General features: G+C 35.4%; 1 protein-coding gene across 1 annotated transcript; it reads left to right on the top strand.

Moving 5' to 3' along the window:
- The first annotated feature begins 1,214 nt into the window (after positions 1-1,214).
- snrpb2 (small nuclear ribonucleoprotein polypeptide B2) lies at positions 1,215-8,796 on the top strand. The gene is made up of 7 exons (XM_073842904.1): positions 1,215-1,287; positions 1,492-1,591; positions 1,695-1,867; positions 3,728-3,859; positions 5,707-5,748; positions 5,863-5,951; positions 7,330-8,796. The coding sequence occupies exons 2-7, from the start codon at positions 1,528-1,530 to the stop codon at positions 7,487-7,489; spliced, it is 660 nt and encodes a 219-aa protein (XP_073699005.1). The 5' UTR covers positions 1,215-1,287; positions 1,492-1,527; the 3' UTR covers positions 7,490-8,796.
- Positions 8,797-15,983: the final 7,187 nt, after the last annotated feature.

Raw genomic sequence — 15,983 nt, forward strand, 5'->3', positions numbered from 1 at the left:
ACCCCTGAGATTTTAAAATAAATATTTTAATAATTAAATATTTGCATGGTCACTGGTTCTCTGACAATGGTTATGGTCACATGACATATAGGTAAACATAAAATATTTCAGTTTTTAGTAAGGTATTTATTTGTGTTGATTTTAAAATTATTTATTTTTATTTAACCTTTTTTTTAACGATTTTATTAATTATTAGCTTTTCATTCAACTCAAATTTCCTGCAGTTCCTTCACAAACACCAGTTGTGTATGCTTTAAACAACAGATACAAACAAATACAACAGATATTATAAAGTCAGGGAAACAAAGGATAAATTAAAACAAATAGAAGAAAATAAATAAAAAGTTACAATCAAAGAGATGCATGACCTTTACATTACTCAAAGATTTTGAAGACAAACGGACAGTTTTGATTGCTTTTCTATTAGTACTATGAAGAATAGTGCAGAAATAGTTTTCCAATTCTTTATAAAACACTCTGAAACAGGGTTTTTTTTGTTGGTAAATTTGCACTTATGAATGTGAAACTTAACTAGTAATATAAATAGATTAATAACAAAAGCTTTGTTATTCATATTATCATAATCAAAATATCCAAAAACAACATTTTCAAAATGCAAATTAAAATTAGCGAGTATCTTTTCTTTGATAAGCACAGAGGTATCATACCATAACGTTTTATCTCTCTTATATTTGTTGAGATTTATAATATAATATAATGTTTAATGCACTTAATGTTATTAATAACAGCAAAAGGAATATATTTTTGTACTCTATGTATTTTTGTCAATATGGTACAAGATTATCCCATTTAAGTCAATGTGATAAACAAGTTAGGTTAAAAGTAATCTAAAAATAGTTGGATTATATTACCTAAAATGTATGTAATGGATTACGCTACTAACTACAATTTGTGTCATATAATTTGTAATCAGTAACGGATTACAATTTGTAAGTAATCTCTACCCATTTTTGTATGTCTGTCTAACTGAAACCTGATTAGAAATCGCCCGGAACGTATTTATCTTATAGTATTTCTAGGGTTGGCAAACGTAAATGCTTGTTTAAACGTTTTAAACTCGCAGTCCAGATTAGACGACAATTACCTTTTTATAAAACCTACACACACACACTTGTGTGTTTGACGCTATGTTTATATTACTCCGCGACAGCAGGTGGCGCAACAAGCGCAAATGGTTCACAACAATAAACAAGGGGAACAAGAAGCATAAGCGGCAGTTTCCGCCTAAACGGAGTAGTGTGGTGAGTTTGAGGCGATTCATTCAAGGTAATGTTGTATTAATGTTTTATAGATTATTTTTACGTTTATAATTTAGCAAAGCACCACTCGGTGAATGTAACGCTAATTTGTAACGTTACCAGTAGGAATACTAAACAGAAGACATTAAGCGTGTTTTGTCATTGTGTAACTTAGTTGCTCACATTTACTGCTTTTTGAGCTCAATATGTTTCTGTGTGCCTTTTCTTTTAGTTCAGTGTGGTTTTAACTCACCTGAAATTATTAATCATGGATATACGACCGAATCACACCATCTATATCAACAATGTTAATGACAAAATCAAGAAAGAAGGTAAAGTCTCTGACACGTTTGTTTGTTTTTTCTTCCTCTGATTATTAAATTGTATTGTTAATATGATTGTGAAACTTGTTTCTCCCCTGGAACTTTTCTACAGAGTTGAAGAGATCACTGTACGCCCTATTCTCCCAGTTTGGACAGATTGTGGACATTGTTGCGATGAAGACCATGAAGATGAGGGGTCAGGCGTTTGTTATCTTCAAAGAACTTGCTGCAGCTACTAATGCCCTCAGACAGCTTCAGGGGTTCCCTTTCTACAACAAACCCATGGTCAGTGTCACAAGCAACACTTGCAGCTCTTAGGACCATTTACATAACTAATATGATCAGCATTTCTGAAACTAATAAGCAGAATATGCTCCTTTGATTCAGTTTAATCTTCAACTTTTGTGTGATATAATTAGACCACACTAGTAGAAGTTTATCTATTACACTCTTAAAAATAAAGGTGCTTCACGATGCCATAGAAGAACCTGTTTTGTCTAAATGGTTTCAAAAAAGAACCTTTAATGTATGAAGAAGCTTTCTGTTTTACAAAAGGTTTTTTGTGCCCAACGAAGGTTCTTCAGATTATAAAAAATTAAGAAAGAGATGTTTCTTTAAAGAATTAATGACTGAATGGTTCTTTGTGGAACCAAAAATGGTTCTTCTATGGCATCGCTGTGAAGAACCTTTTAAAGCACGTTTATATTTAAGAGTGTATGTGAGAAATGTCATGATTTACTTGTAGGGTTGGGCAATGTCGACCAATTTGGCATCGTACGTTGTGTAATGTGAAACATCGCGATGGACGATGGCATCGTCGTCGGGGCGGGGGGCGGGAGTTTTGGGGTTTGGGGGTTGTTGTTAAATAATTAATTCATAATGAATTAATTAATTGTAGCCTACCGTTTCCACCAGTGCTTAATTTGAGCCAGATCCTGTTCCGGAAAATGTCAGATTTTGGATTTTTATTTGTTTTTAAAGATCCGGCATTAACAAGTGCATTAGATCGTGACAGAGCGTGCATGCATACGAGACAGAGCAAGCGCAGGTTTATGTAGATGTATTTGGAGGATGTGTGTTGGTCCTTAACATATTTTCGACCAGTCAGCTTTTTTAAGTTCAAAATCGCTCTGATTGACTGCTTACTGCTTAACCCACTCTCTCCAAACGCATTTAATGAGCAGCAGAATGTTTAGAGAGAAAGTATAATATCAGAAATGATACCAAATCAAACGAAATATTATTATGTATTAACATTATAAACACTATAAACATAGCTATAAGTTAGTTACCCTGACTCCAAAACGAATCATTTAAACGTAACGGAATTCAGAACAGAACAGGAATGAAACAAAATATATAAAGTTAAGAAACCAAAACAAAGCGAAACTAAAAATAGTAGGCGTTGGGCTCACGTACCTCTGTAATTCGGCACAAATCCAAGTGTTTCCATATTCCCAATGTATTTGAATGATAGACTGTTATTTATAATGTATACTAGGCTTTGTACTGTACGTTCGTATTTCGATGGAAAAAAATATAGGCTATTCTCTTCAGAAAAAATGTCCAGAAATCTTCATATTTCATGTTTTTTGTTCCAAGCTCGGTTCGTTATGGTAAAACCATGGAAAAGGCATATTTGGTGTAGTTTATTTAATCTAATTTAATTAAAATTATTTAGATTTTTTTCTGCTGTTTTTGTATGCCTCATTCATTAATGTAAACTAACTAGTTTGTGTAATTCGTTTGGAGTTCACTGTAATTTGTATTGTGATCGCTAACAACTTCCTTGTTATTATTTCCTCATAATAATAATAAAATAAGTAAAGATGCGGAAATTGAAAGCATGCATTCCATTTGGCTATATAGTGTGATTCAGTGTGTGTTTTTCGCGAGCGGGTTTCTGCGGGGGCGGGGCGGGGCAGAGGATCGCGATGCCGGCTCAGCATCGTGATGTCTATTGGCCATCGGCGATGGACGATGGCATCGTCTATCGACCCAACCCTACTTACTTGCCTGTATTTTGTTTCTTTCACCTTACTATATCAGATGTTGTCATTCATATTATTTATCAGTTCACACATTATAAAGTATTAGAAATGATAAACACATTTCTCAGTTGCTAACCTAAGCATGTACTTGTAGCGAATCCAGTATGCGAAAACAGACTCAGACATGATCGCTAAAATGAGAGGCACGTATGGAGATAAAGAAAAGAAGAAAGAGAAGAAGAAGAAAGCTCTGGAACAGGCCGCCGGTCTCAACAAGAAACCAGTGGTGAGTTAAAATGCATGTTTGCTAAATAATTATAATAATAATTTCTGTAGGATCATATGACTGGAGTAATGATTTCAGCTTTGAAACCACAGGAATAAATTACATTTATGTAAAATGTATTAAAATTTATATAATGCAATAAAAGAGAAAGCAGTTATTTTAAATGGTGCAAATGTTTCAATATATAACTCTTTTTGCTGTACTTTGGACTAGGGCTGTGCGATTAATTGAAATCGTATCGAAATCGCGATGTGAACATGCACGATTTCTAAATCGCCTTACAGCGCGATTTTTTGCACACACTCGACTTGACTGATACTTTTCCCGCAGCATGCTATTTGAACCGATCACAACACAGCGCACCTAAACAGAAAGCAAGAACATGCCAACGTTCATGCTTGAAACCAGAAATGGTAATGGTGGTTTGGTTTTCTTAGCAGAAAGCAGCTAGACTCTGCCAGTGCTCTAATTGTTTTTTATGTGGGACACTGTGGTCTGGGTTGTTGTTTTTTCAAACACACGCACATACGCACACACATACTTACTTTTTGCCATAGGTCTGTTCTAAAGACATTTTGTTCTACCTTTACTAGGCAGGGCTCGAAATTGTGAACGTTTTGGTCGCATGTGCTCCCAAAATCTGCGTGATTTATATAAATTATATTTGGGAGCATTCATGCGAGTGCGAGAAACTGTTGTGGTCCGACTTGGTTTCATTTCTTTACAAAACTTTCGCTAGCCTAACTACTGCACAGACTGCTGTGAGCTGATACAGTGACAGGTTCGCCATTCTCTCTTTCGATTGTGAAAAATAAAAGCTCTCCACAAACCGCTTTTGAAGAAATATAATTTATTTCGTGCTATAGCGTACATTCTGTCAGATTCAATTCTGGCGCCTCCGTGTTCATATACTGTACAACACTGCATTCATCCACATCAGATGATAACTCAGCGGCAGAGTTCCACTCACACAGGGGTGTAATTTCCACTGGGGACATGCTTTTCAAAATCTGGTTTGTGTCCTCCCATATTTCAAATGGTTTTGTTATAAAAATCTCTTTTATTGTAGAATGCACGCTCCGCGCCGATGAGAGTCTCGCACGATCGTTAAAACAAAACCAAAAGTAAAACGCGGACGCGCATTCAAAAGCAATTTTAATATCCTGCGTTTAGAGAGCGGCAACTCAATGCGCGCAAATTAGGCTACATAAAATATCTAGGCAGTTATTAGTATGTGGGCTTTAATAAGTTGTGTAGTTGTCTATAGTTCTGTGTCATGCTTGAAAAATTCGGTCTCTATTTGCACTTTGAATATTGAAAGATTAGCCTACTTTGATCATGTGCTTGTAAAACATCTGCTGTCAGAATCAGCCATGAAGAATCAACATCAGTGCATTACTAAAAAGAAATTGGGTGTGCCTACATTTTTTTTGGTGCTCCTAACTTTTTTCACCTGCTAGGTGATTTTTTTTTCCCGCCTTCTGTTTTAGAGACATGTTACAGGTATTTAATAAAGATCTAATTGTTTTCTTTAAAAAAAAAATGTTTTAGATTCACACTGTAAAACATGTCTGTGTCAAAATCGCGATTAAAATCGAAATCGCAATACTGTTCAAGAAAATCGTGATAGGTTTCTTTTGTCCATATCGCACAGCCCTACTTTGGACCAAATAAATGGCTTGGTGAGCAGAAGAGACTTATTTTAAAAACATTAAAAATCTTCCTGTTCAAAAACTTTTGACTGGTAGTGTAAATGTAGTAAAACGCATGTTTAAAGAACCAGATCAACTGAGCAAATTTTGCTTAAAGATGTTTGTGAATTATTATTATTATTTTTTTTCCTGCAGGGAACTGTAAACACACAACCTCCTCCACCTGCCACAGTTCAGGTATGTCATACAAATTACATGCTTATTTGGTGATTTAATTTTTAGTATTTTTAAAGTTGCATTGTTTTATGTATCTAAAAGTCTAAGTCACTTAATGATTTTATATGGTTTTAGGTCCCTGACAACCCACCAAATTATATTCTGTTCCTGAATAATCTCCCAGAAGAAACCAACGAGATGATGCTTTCCATGTTATTTAACCAGTAAGTTTTCAATACAGTAAATATTAGAAAAAGTCAATGTTTTTGTTTTTTTGTTTTTTTTAAAAGGAAAGGGGGTGAGTGAGGCCAAGTATGGTGACCCATACAAGGAATTTGTGCTCTGCATTTAACCCATCCAAGTGCACACACACAGTAGTGAACACACACACACCATGAACACACACCCGGAGCAGTGGGCAGCCATTGCTGCGGCGCCCGGGGAGCAGTTGGGGGATCGGTGCCTTGCTCAAGGGACTCACCTCAGTCGTGGTATTGAGGGTGGAGAGAGTGCTGTACATTCACTCCCCCCACCTACAATCCCTGCCGGACCTGAGACTCGAACCTGCAACCTTTGGGTTACAAGTCCGAATCTCTAACCATTAGGCCACGGCTGCCCCCATGGTGCATACAAATGAGAATGTTTTTGTGTGTGTGTGTGTGTGTGTGTGTGTGTGTGTGTGTGTGTGTGTGTATAAAAACATTTAAAAGATTACTTCACTTTCAGAATACAAATTTCCTGATAATTTACTCACCCCCTTGTCATCCAAGATGTTCGTGTCTTTCTTTCTTCAGTCGAAAAGGAATTAAGGTTTTTGAGGAAAACATTTCAGGCTTTTTCTCCATATAGTGGACTTCAATGGTGGCCAACTGGGTTGAAGGTCCAAATTGCAGTTTCAGTGCAGCTTCAAAAGGCCGTACACAATCTCAAATAAGGGTCTTGTTTAGTAAAATGCTTGGTCATTTTATATACTTTTTAACCACAAATGTCCATCTTGCACTAGCTCTACATTGCACATGCACATCTTGACACATTATGTAAGTCATGCATTATTAGTTCTTCCATTGTGTGCTCAATCTCATTTTCTCCTCCAAATTCAAATTGTCCGACATTGTTGTTTTACCTTTTTGATTACATAATACGTAAAGCCAGACTAGTGCAAGACAAGCATTTGTGGTTAAAAAGTATATAAATGTTTATTCTTTTAAGTATATGACCGATCATTTCGCTAGATAAGACCCTTATTCCTCAGCTTGAATCACGTTGAGCCCTTTGAAGCTGCAATTTGGACCTTCAACCCATTGCCCACCATTGAAGTCCACTATATAGAGAAAAATCCTGGAATGTTTTCCTCAAAAAACTTAATTTCTTTGCAACTGAAGAAAAAAGGACATGAACATCTTGGGTGACATGAGGGTGTTCAAATCATCAGGAAATTAATTCTGGAACCGAACTTCTCCTTTAACTTTTATTAAACGCTTTAAATCTACTCTCTTTCCCCTTTGATTAAAAATGCATAAATATTGACATTATTTATATATCACCCAGCTCTTTCAGCAAGATTTTCTCCTCATATTTTTCTGTCTTGTTTCACCTCTTCAGGTTTCCAGGGTTTAAAGAAGTGCGTCTGGTCCCTGGAAAGCATGACATTGCGTTTGTGGAGTTTGAGAGCGAGTCTCAAGCCGGAGTTGCGAAAGATGCGCTACAGGGATTCAGAATCACAGCCACGTGTGCCATGAAAATCACATATGCCAAAAAATGACCTGGCGCACACTTACTGGACTGTTACTGAGGCTTTGATCAGTGGACCTTCGCTTCTGATTTGTGTTTGTTTTTACATTCAAGCTCATCTTAAAAAACAAGTTTGTTCAGTGACCATTTAGTATGGCTTTTCTTTTCTTCTTTTTTGTATGGGAATTATTTGGTCACGGAGGACTTTATAAAATTTCAGGACAGATGTTTATTTTGTACTGTGGACTAATAAAATTAGCATCTACAATAAATGTCCCATATTTTAATAACATTTTAGTTTTCAGCTTGAGCTTAAAGGAATGGGCATTATTTACTCACCCTCATGTTGTTCCAAACTATTTTTAGATGCACTGTTCCTTTAAATCATAACTGTATGACTTGAGATCAGCTGTGAACTGTTGGGAAGGAACTCTCAGTACCTGACGAAAGGACTGAAGTAGTTGTTTTGGCACAGAATAGTCTAACATCCATATGAGTCAGCGCTCACAGCTCTGTAAATTTTGCTCTGGGTGCGACTTGATTATGAATTTGTGCACAAGCTGACAGGTGCATCCATAAAAGCAGCATACATCAGCGTGATACAACATTAACAGAAACACTATGGTGTGTATCAAACATGTTTTGCATCTTTGATATTTTAATTGCATTTTATTGTAGGCAAACTATCACAAAGCAGCAGAATGTTCACTTCATATTAAATCAGTCCTGTTTATTTTTTAGCAGAGACTGGTCTCATCAGTTACACAGCTGGGGATCTGACCACAGAGGCCATTGACATTTTCAGACATGCTGCTTTGAAAATGTCATGATGAGCGGTTTGCATAATAACTGACAGACACTATCAAATTAGTCCCGGCGCATAATGACCCTCCACTAAGCGTCATTTCAATAAATAAATATAGCACAGGAAAAAAGCTTTCTGATAAGTGGGTTGAATGCACAGGACAGAATGTTTCCCTACAGAGTTATTGCAACAGGTAACCAACTGGGAAGCTTAAACAGTAAGGATGAGCAGACCTTTTGTTCCACAGTTCTTACTACAGACTCTTGCATCAACACTTGCAGGAGGCAATGGAAGGAATGAGAAATATGAAACAGACTAAATCAATACCTTGAACAGAATTATTGCTCTCCTCTAAGGTGCAAGAATAAAAACAGGTCCTAATGAAATTCTTGCACAGAACTGCTCATTCTCTTTGAAAATAAAATATGCAAACAGCCAGAACACCCTAACCATACAGCAATACCATTGCAACCACCCAGAACACCTTAAAGTGACAGTTCACTCAAAAATAAAATTCTGTCATTAATTACTCAGCCTTATGTCTGTCGTTCATCTTCAAAACACAAATTAAGATATTTTGGATTAAAGATAGAGCTTTCCGAGAGCTTTCTGATCCTGCAAAGACAGAAAGGGTTCTTCCATGTTCAAGACCCAGAAAGGTAGTAAGGACATACTTAAAATAGTCCATGTTACAACAGTGGTTCAAGCATAATTTTATGACGCTACAAGAATACTTTTTGTGCTCAAAGAAAATTAAAATAATGACAAAGCCACTGGAAAGCATTAGCCAAAAAAGCATAATGGCTAATGCCAATGCTGTGGCACAGGGAAGGAGACCAAATGTTAATTATTTCACCAAAATCATCATACAAAATGCATGTTATTTCATTTAGTACTGACCTGAATAAGATGTTTCACACAGAAGACATTTACAGTCCACAAGAGAAAATAATAGCTGAATTTATAAAAATGACCTTGTTTAAAAGTTTACAAGCACTTGATTCTTGATACTGTGTTGTTACCTGAATGATCCACAGCTGTGTTTTTCTTAAGATAGTTGTTCATGAGTCCCTTGTTTGTCCTGAACAGTTAAACCACCTGCTGGTCTTCTGAAAAATTCTTCAGGTCCCATAAACTCTTTGGTTTTCCATCATCTTTTGTGTATTTGAACCTTTTCCAACAATGACCGTATGATTTTTGAGATGCACCTTTTCACACTAAAGGTTCAAACGCTCACTGATGCTCCAGAAGGAAACACGATGCATTAAGAGCCAGGGGGTGAAAACTTTTGAACGGAATGAGGATAGTGTAGATTTTGCCTATATATATATATTTTTTCATTTCATTTAGTACTGCCCTTCAGAATCTACAGAAGTTACTTACATGCTTCCCAGAAGATGAAATGTGTTCAGTTTACCCTGTTCAAAAGCTTTTTAATGCATAGCATTTTTTTCTGGAGCATCAGTGAGCATTTAAACATTTTGTAATAGTTGAGTCCCTCTGTTGTCCTCAGTAAAAAGACGAATCTCAAAATCATGCAGTCATTATTGGAAAGGTTTCAAATACGCAAAAGATGATGGAAAACCAAAGAGTTTGTGGGACCTGAAGGATTTTTCAGAAGAACAGCAGGCAGTTTACTGGTTTAGGATAAACAAGGGACTCATGAACATCTATCACACACACACACACACACACACAAAAAAACAGATGTGGATAAAAACACAGTATTAAGAATCAAGTGTATGTAAACTTTTGAACAGGGTTATTTTTATAAATTCAATTTTTTATGTAAATGTCTTTTATGTTAAAACATCTTATCCAGGTCAGTAATAAAAAATAACATGCATTTTGTATGATCCCTCTTATTTTGGTAAAATGATAATTTTTAAGATTATGTAAAAAAAATTCTTTGCTTTTTCTCATCAGTATAGTGCATTTCATGGTAAATTTAAAACAAGTTAGGTAAAAAGTAATTTATAAAGTAGTCAGATTACCTAAAATGACAACCTAGATTACATTATCCCATAACAAAGATTTAAGGTGAGACACTGCAGGTGAATAGGGTAAGAAAAACTAACAGTTATCACCTTACTTACCCAGTTAATTAATTATATTGATAATTGCAAAACATATTTGTATTACAAGTTTTCTAAAATGTTAGGTTTAAATATACAAATGAGGCATTATTTAATGAAATATGCACTAATTTGCATACATTTCTAGTACAAAAATCTAAACACTGGATAAAGTCAGTTTCATATTAGAGTCAAATGTTTTTATGGAGGGGATTTGGGTCTCTCATTTTGTCCCTCCATAATTCTAAAAAAAACTTAGAACAGGTAAAAACCAATGTATTTTTTTGCCATTTTGGGGGGAATAAAATGTATAAAATCAAGCTAATTATATATGAACAAATCCCTCTGTAAAAACCAAATATAGACAGAAATACAAATGTAAAGTTTGGTGTGTGTAAGTGCTACAGAAGTGGAGATTTATGGCTCAGTGTAGGAGAAAAAACAAATTTTGAGAAAACGGCCTTTAAAAATATGTATTCTAATTGATATCTATTAACACAAATAGATAAAGTGCTATAAAAGTAACACTTAATGGTGTCTTTTGGGTGTTTTCTTTCCACTAGTCTGTAAAAACACTATGAAACACAATCTCAAACTTGACAGGTGCATGAAAAAACTGTTTTTGCCTGCAGTGTCTGCCCTTAAACAAGTTACCTGTGTGAAATCGTTCTCACAGCAAGTCTTTTTATAAAGACAGTAATCTAACTGGGAAAAAGGTCATTTGTAGCAACCGTCATCCCTGATTTACTCTCTAAATGAGCAGACTACCGATCTCTCATCGTCATGACAGCCCAATCATCTCTCTCCACACCGCTCTGACATCAGGTAGCCTCATGCAATCTGTGAAGTAACTCAAGCGTGCTGGACGTTCAGACAGTGTGTTTGGGATGAACCCAAAAGGCGACTGCTCAGCTACAGCTGTCAGACGAGTTCACCGGGTCTCTCATGCAGGCTAATGGATGTACACAGCTGTCCACCATTAAAGCATCCCTGCTTCCTCACTTCTGGTTATAATGAGCTTCACTCATTATGACGGGAACGGTCTAATTTTGTCCCGCAGATCACTGTTTGATATTCAGATGCTTGTGGATTCAGTGCTGCTTTTATGGCTCGGTGTGTGATTTAGAGAAAGGGTGGAATATTTTCATCTACCATACTCTCTTATCAGAGTTGTAAATTCAGAGAATGTTCTGGAATGATTCTGTCAGGGAGGGAGTGAAGGATCGTGTGTGTGTGGAGGACAGCATTATGCTGTCTGATAGTTTCTGTGTCTACATATTAATAAATCTTTAACACGACCTGTTTCACTTTCTTCTTTGTCCAGATGGCTTGTCCTGCTTCTCAGCACTCAGCAAACAGAAGTGCATCTGAATCCCACAAAAATGCATCTGGATCGTATTTCAACCCTAAATTAAAAAAAAAAAAAAAAAGAAGGAAATTATATTTTGCATAAAGTCAATGAAGCCTGTTTTTGCATTCTGGCAAATTACTTTATAGCTACTGGCAGCTTGTTTAACTCTGTCTAAATGACATGGTTTCATTGTAACATTATTTTCTGGACAATTAAACACATTTTGCTTTTTTTCTTCACTGCAGTAATGAGATTTTAAGAGGAAAATGTGACCCTGGACCACAAAACTAGTCATAAGGGGCATTTTTTGTTGATGTATGGTTTGTTAGGATAACCAATATTTGGCTGAGATACAACCATTTGAAAATCTGGAATCTGAGTGTGCAAAAAAATAAATAAATAAAAAATTTGAGAGAATCGGCTTTATAGTTGTCCAAATGAAGTTCTTAGCAATGTATATTACTAATCAAAAATTAAGTTTTGATATATTTACTGTATGGACATTTATAAAATGTCTTCATGGAACATGATCTTTTCTTAATATGACACTTGATATGATTTTTGGCATAAAAGAAAATTAGTTTTGTGGTCCAGGGTCACATATGTGTACAGCTGTTTTAAAAATATTCAGTATCTTTAGATTATTGGGTGAAATATGGACCTGGACATGTTTTTGATGGGTTTCGAGATGTTGATTTATTTGGCCCATAAAATTACCTGCTAAAATTCCTTGCTGAACCTTTATCACCTTGTCAGTTATTTATGTCTGAGGTTGAACTAGCCTGTTTCTCTCAAGGCTTTTTCAGTCATCAGTTGCTGTGCCTGAAACAGAACAATATCAAAGAATGGCAGTTTTCATTGAACTGAACAATATCACAAAAGTGACCCTGGACCACAAAACCAGTCATAAGGGTCAATTTTTTTAAATTGAGATTTATACATTATCTGAAAGCTGAATAAATAATTCTCCACTGATGTATGGTTTGTTAGGATAGAACATTGCCTCAGATAGAACTCTTTGAAAATCTCGAATCTGAAGGTGCAAAAAAATCTAAATTTTGATCAAATCACCTTTAAAGTTGTCCGAAAATTAAATTTTGATATATCTACGGTAAAAAAAATTACAAAATATATTAATGGAAACTGATCTTTACTTGACATCCTAATGATTTTTTGGCATAAAAAGAACATTTTTGACCCATACAATGTATTGTTGCTACAAATATACCCGTGATAATTAAGACTGGTTTGTGATATCACTTTTGTGAGAATAAATTACCACTAATTCAAAACATTAGCAGTTAATAGCGTCCAAAATGGCGAGTGCTAATTGTTGAATAGTTGTTTTCCCGCCCGTTTCACGTTTAACACTGGATTAATAATGTAAACAGTCAGTTGAGCCCATAAATTTGTGATTTTAAGGAACTTTACCTCAAAACACTTGACACTTGATACAGCGACTGAACAGAGATTATTCAAAATGAAAAGTATAAACAAATCTTTCGCCAGGCCCAACGGTTGCGTTTACGTTTGACTAGCCACAGAGCGACTTGGCGATTTTATTGTCGTATTGTGATTTCGTGGTTTGTCCATTCGAGTTTTTAAGCTACATTTAGTAGAATATGTTTATAAAAATGTATTTAATTTGCGAAAGACTGCGTGAGGATGATTTGTGATCCGGCTTGCAGACTCACAGTAGTTCCGCTAGAGGGCAGGAGGCGCTGAGCGCTGCTTCATCATTAGCTGAGAGAACAGCAGCAGCTCTAGGATCACAGACAGCAGAAACTAGAGAACATCTGAAGATGCGCACATGTCCTGACTCGGAGATCAACACGACTAAACATGAAAGGAGAAATGCTGTGAAGGTAGGATATACTTGATTTTTATTTCTTTAAGGGAAAAGTGCAATTGTTCAGTATTTTCTGTCTGCAGATTTGCGCTTTTTTACAGACTAATTGCATATTGACTACAGTTTATACAAAGTTTGTAAGCGTTTAAATCTGAGGCAGTTGTTAGGTTTTGTTTAAATACAAACGAAAACATGTGAAGAGCTTACAATAAATTATTTTAGAAGTGCAGAATACATGTTAGAAAACATCACAGACTGACACAGTGCATGCTTATTTGAGGTCAATGAATCTGCAAAATGATAATTATTTAAAAAAAATAAGAGGGATCATACAAAATGCATGTTACTTTTTATTTAGTACTGACCTGAATAAGATATTTCACATAAAAGACGTTTACATATAGTCCACATGAAAAAAAAAATAGTAGTTGGATTTATAAAAATGACCCTGTTCAAATGTTTACATACACTTGATTCTTAATACTGTGTTGTTACCTGAATGATCCACAGCTATTTTTTGTTTAGTGATAGTTGTTCATGAGTCCCTTGTTTGTCCTGAACAACTGCCTGCTGTTCTTTAGAAAAATCCTTTAGGTCCCACAAATGATGTGGTTTTTCAGCATTTTTATATATTTAAACCCTTTCCAGCAATGACTGTATGGTTTTGAGATGCATCTTTTCACACTGAGGACAACTGAGGGACTCATATGCAAATATTACAGAAGGTTCAAAGGCTCACTGATGCTCCAGAGGGAAATACAATGCTTTAAGAATGCATTAATTTAAAGATCATTTAACATATTTTGTCTTCTGGGAAACATGTAAGTATCTTTTGAAGGGCAGTACTAAATGAAAAAAAAAAGCTCTTAATGCATCTTGTTTCCTTCTGAAGCATCAGAGAGCGTTTGACCCTTCTGTAATAGTTGCATATGAGTCCCTCAGTGTCCTCAGTGTGAAAAGATGGATCTCAAAAAATGCTGACAAACCAAAGAATTTGTGGGACCTGAAGGACTTTTCTGAAGGACAGCAGCCAGTTTAACTGTTCAGGACAAACAAGGGACTCATGCACAACTATCACTAAACAAAAAAAAACCCCAGCTGTGGATCATTCAGGTCACAACACAGTATTAAGAATCAGGTGTATGTAAACTTTTGAACAGGGTCACTTTTATAAATTCAGCTATTATTTTCTCTTGTGGATTATAATAAACGTCTTTTGTGTGAAATATAAAAAATTACATGGATGATGCCTCTTATTTTGGTAAAATAATTAACATTTTGCAGATTCTGCAAGGTGTATGTAAATGTTTGACCTCAATTGTATCTGCTATTCTGTGTTTGCTGATACTAAAGCAGAGCTATTTAATTTAATCTAATAGTGCTTGTTTTGTCCCCAATGATCAATTTCAATCTAATATAATTAAAGTACCATCCCTACATTTTTCCTCATCCTTAAATCATTCCTGTTTTATTTATTTATTTTTATTTATAAACTCAGTGCAAGTCTGTTTGCTCTTTAGGCCAGGTTAGTAAAAACCTTAGCTACTTATAATTTTAATCTATACCAGCCTCATACTGTTGCTATCACCAGACAACAATAAAAAAAGAGAGGAGGCGACTAGAAAAAAAAACCCTCACTCTTAAAAAGAAAGGTTCTTTATTGGCACTGATGGTTCCTAGAACCTTTTCAGTGTAAAAAAAAGTCATTTATAATGGAAAAAGGTTCTAAATATTCTTCATTTAAGAACTGCTCATTGAAATATTCTTTGAAACTAAAATGGCTTTGCATCGCTGCATAAACATCCTTTTGTAAGCTTTATTTCTTAGAGTACACAAGTACAGAAAAAAGTAGGGAATTCAGTTTTGTTTTAAAGAAAAACGTTAAGTTTTAAATAAATCAGAGCATTATCATAAACCCATCTCTAATGTGGCCATCTGTAAGCTTTTTGCTCTCCAAACTCGAACCGATTTTGTGTCTCATCCACACATCTCTCAGTAAGCAGGAGTTGTGAATATGTTTTCTTCCATTAAAAGCACGGTTCACTCCAAAGTGAATATTTTGTTGTCATTTATTCACCCACACGTCGGCGCGATCTCATATAATTTTCTTTCTTCCACGCAGCGCCAAAATGGAACGTTAGCCAGAATGTGAGCTCTCGTTGTCTATAAGAGCGCAAAGTGCTTTTAACTGCCAAACTACACTTCAAAATGGAGCTTTTCAAATAATTGCAAAGAACCTTTCAGTGAAAGAATATTTTAATAGTCTGAAGAACCTTTTTCCATCATAAAGAACTTTTTGAGGAATGAAAAGATTCCATGGATCTTATAAGTTTTCACGGAATCACAGATGCCAATAAAGAACCTTTATTTTTAACACCTATCCAACAGTGAATGTCATCTAAAAGTATATTGTGGAAACTCATGACAGCACAGTAAAAAGAGAAG

This window comes from Garra rufa, chromosome 6 (assembly GCF_049309525.1).
Source record: "Garra rufa chromosome 6, GarRuf1.0, whole genome shotgun sequence".
Lineage (NCBI taxonomy): Eukaryota > Metazoa > Chordata > Actinopteri > Cypriniformes > Cyprinidae > Garra > Garra rufa.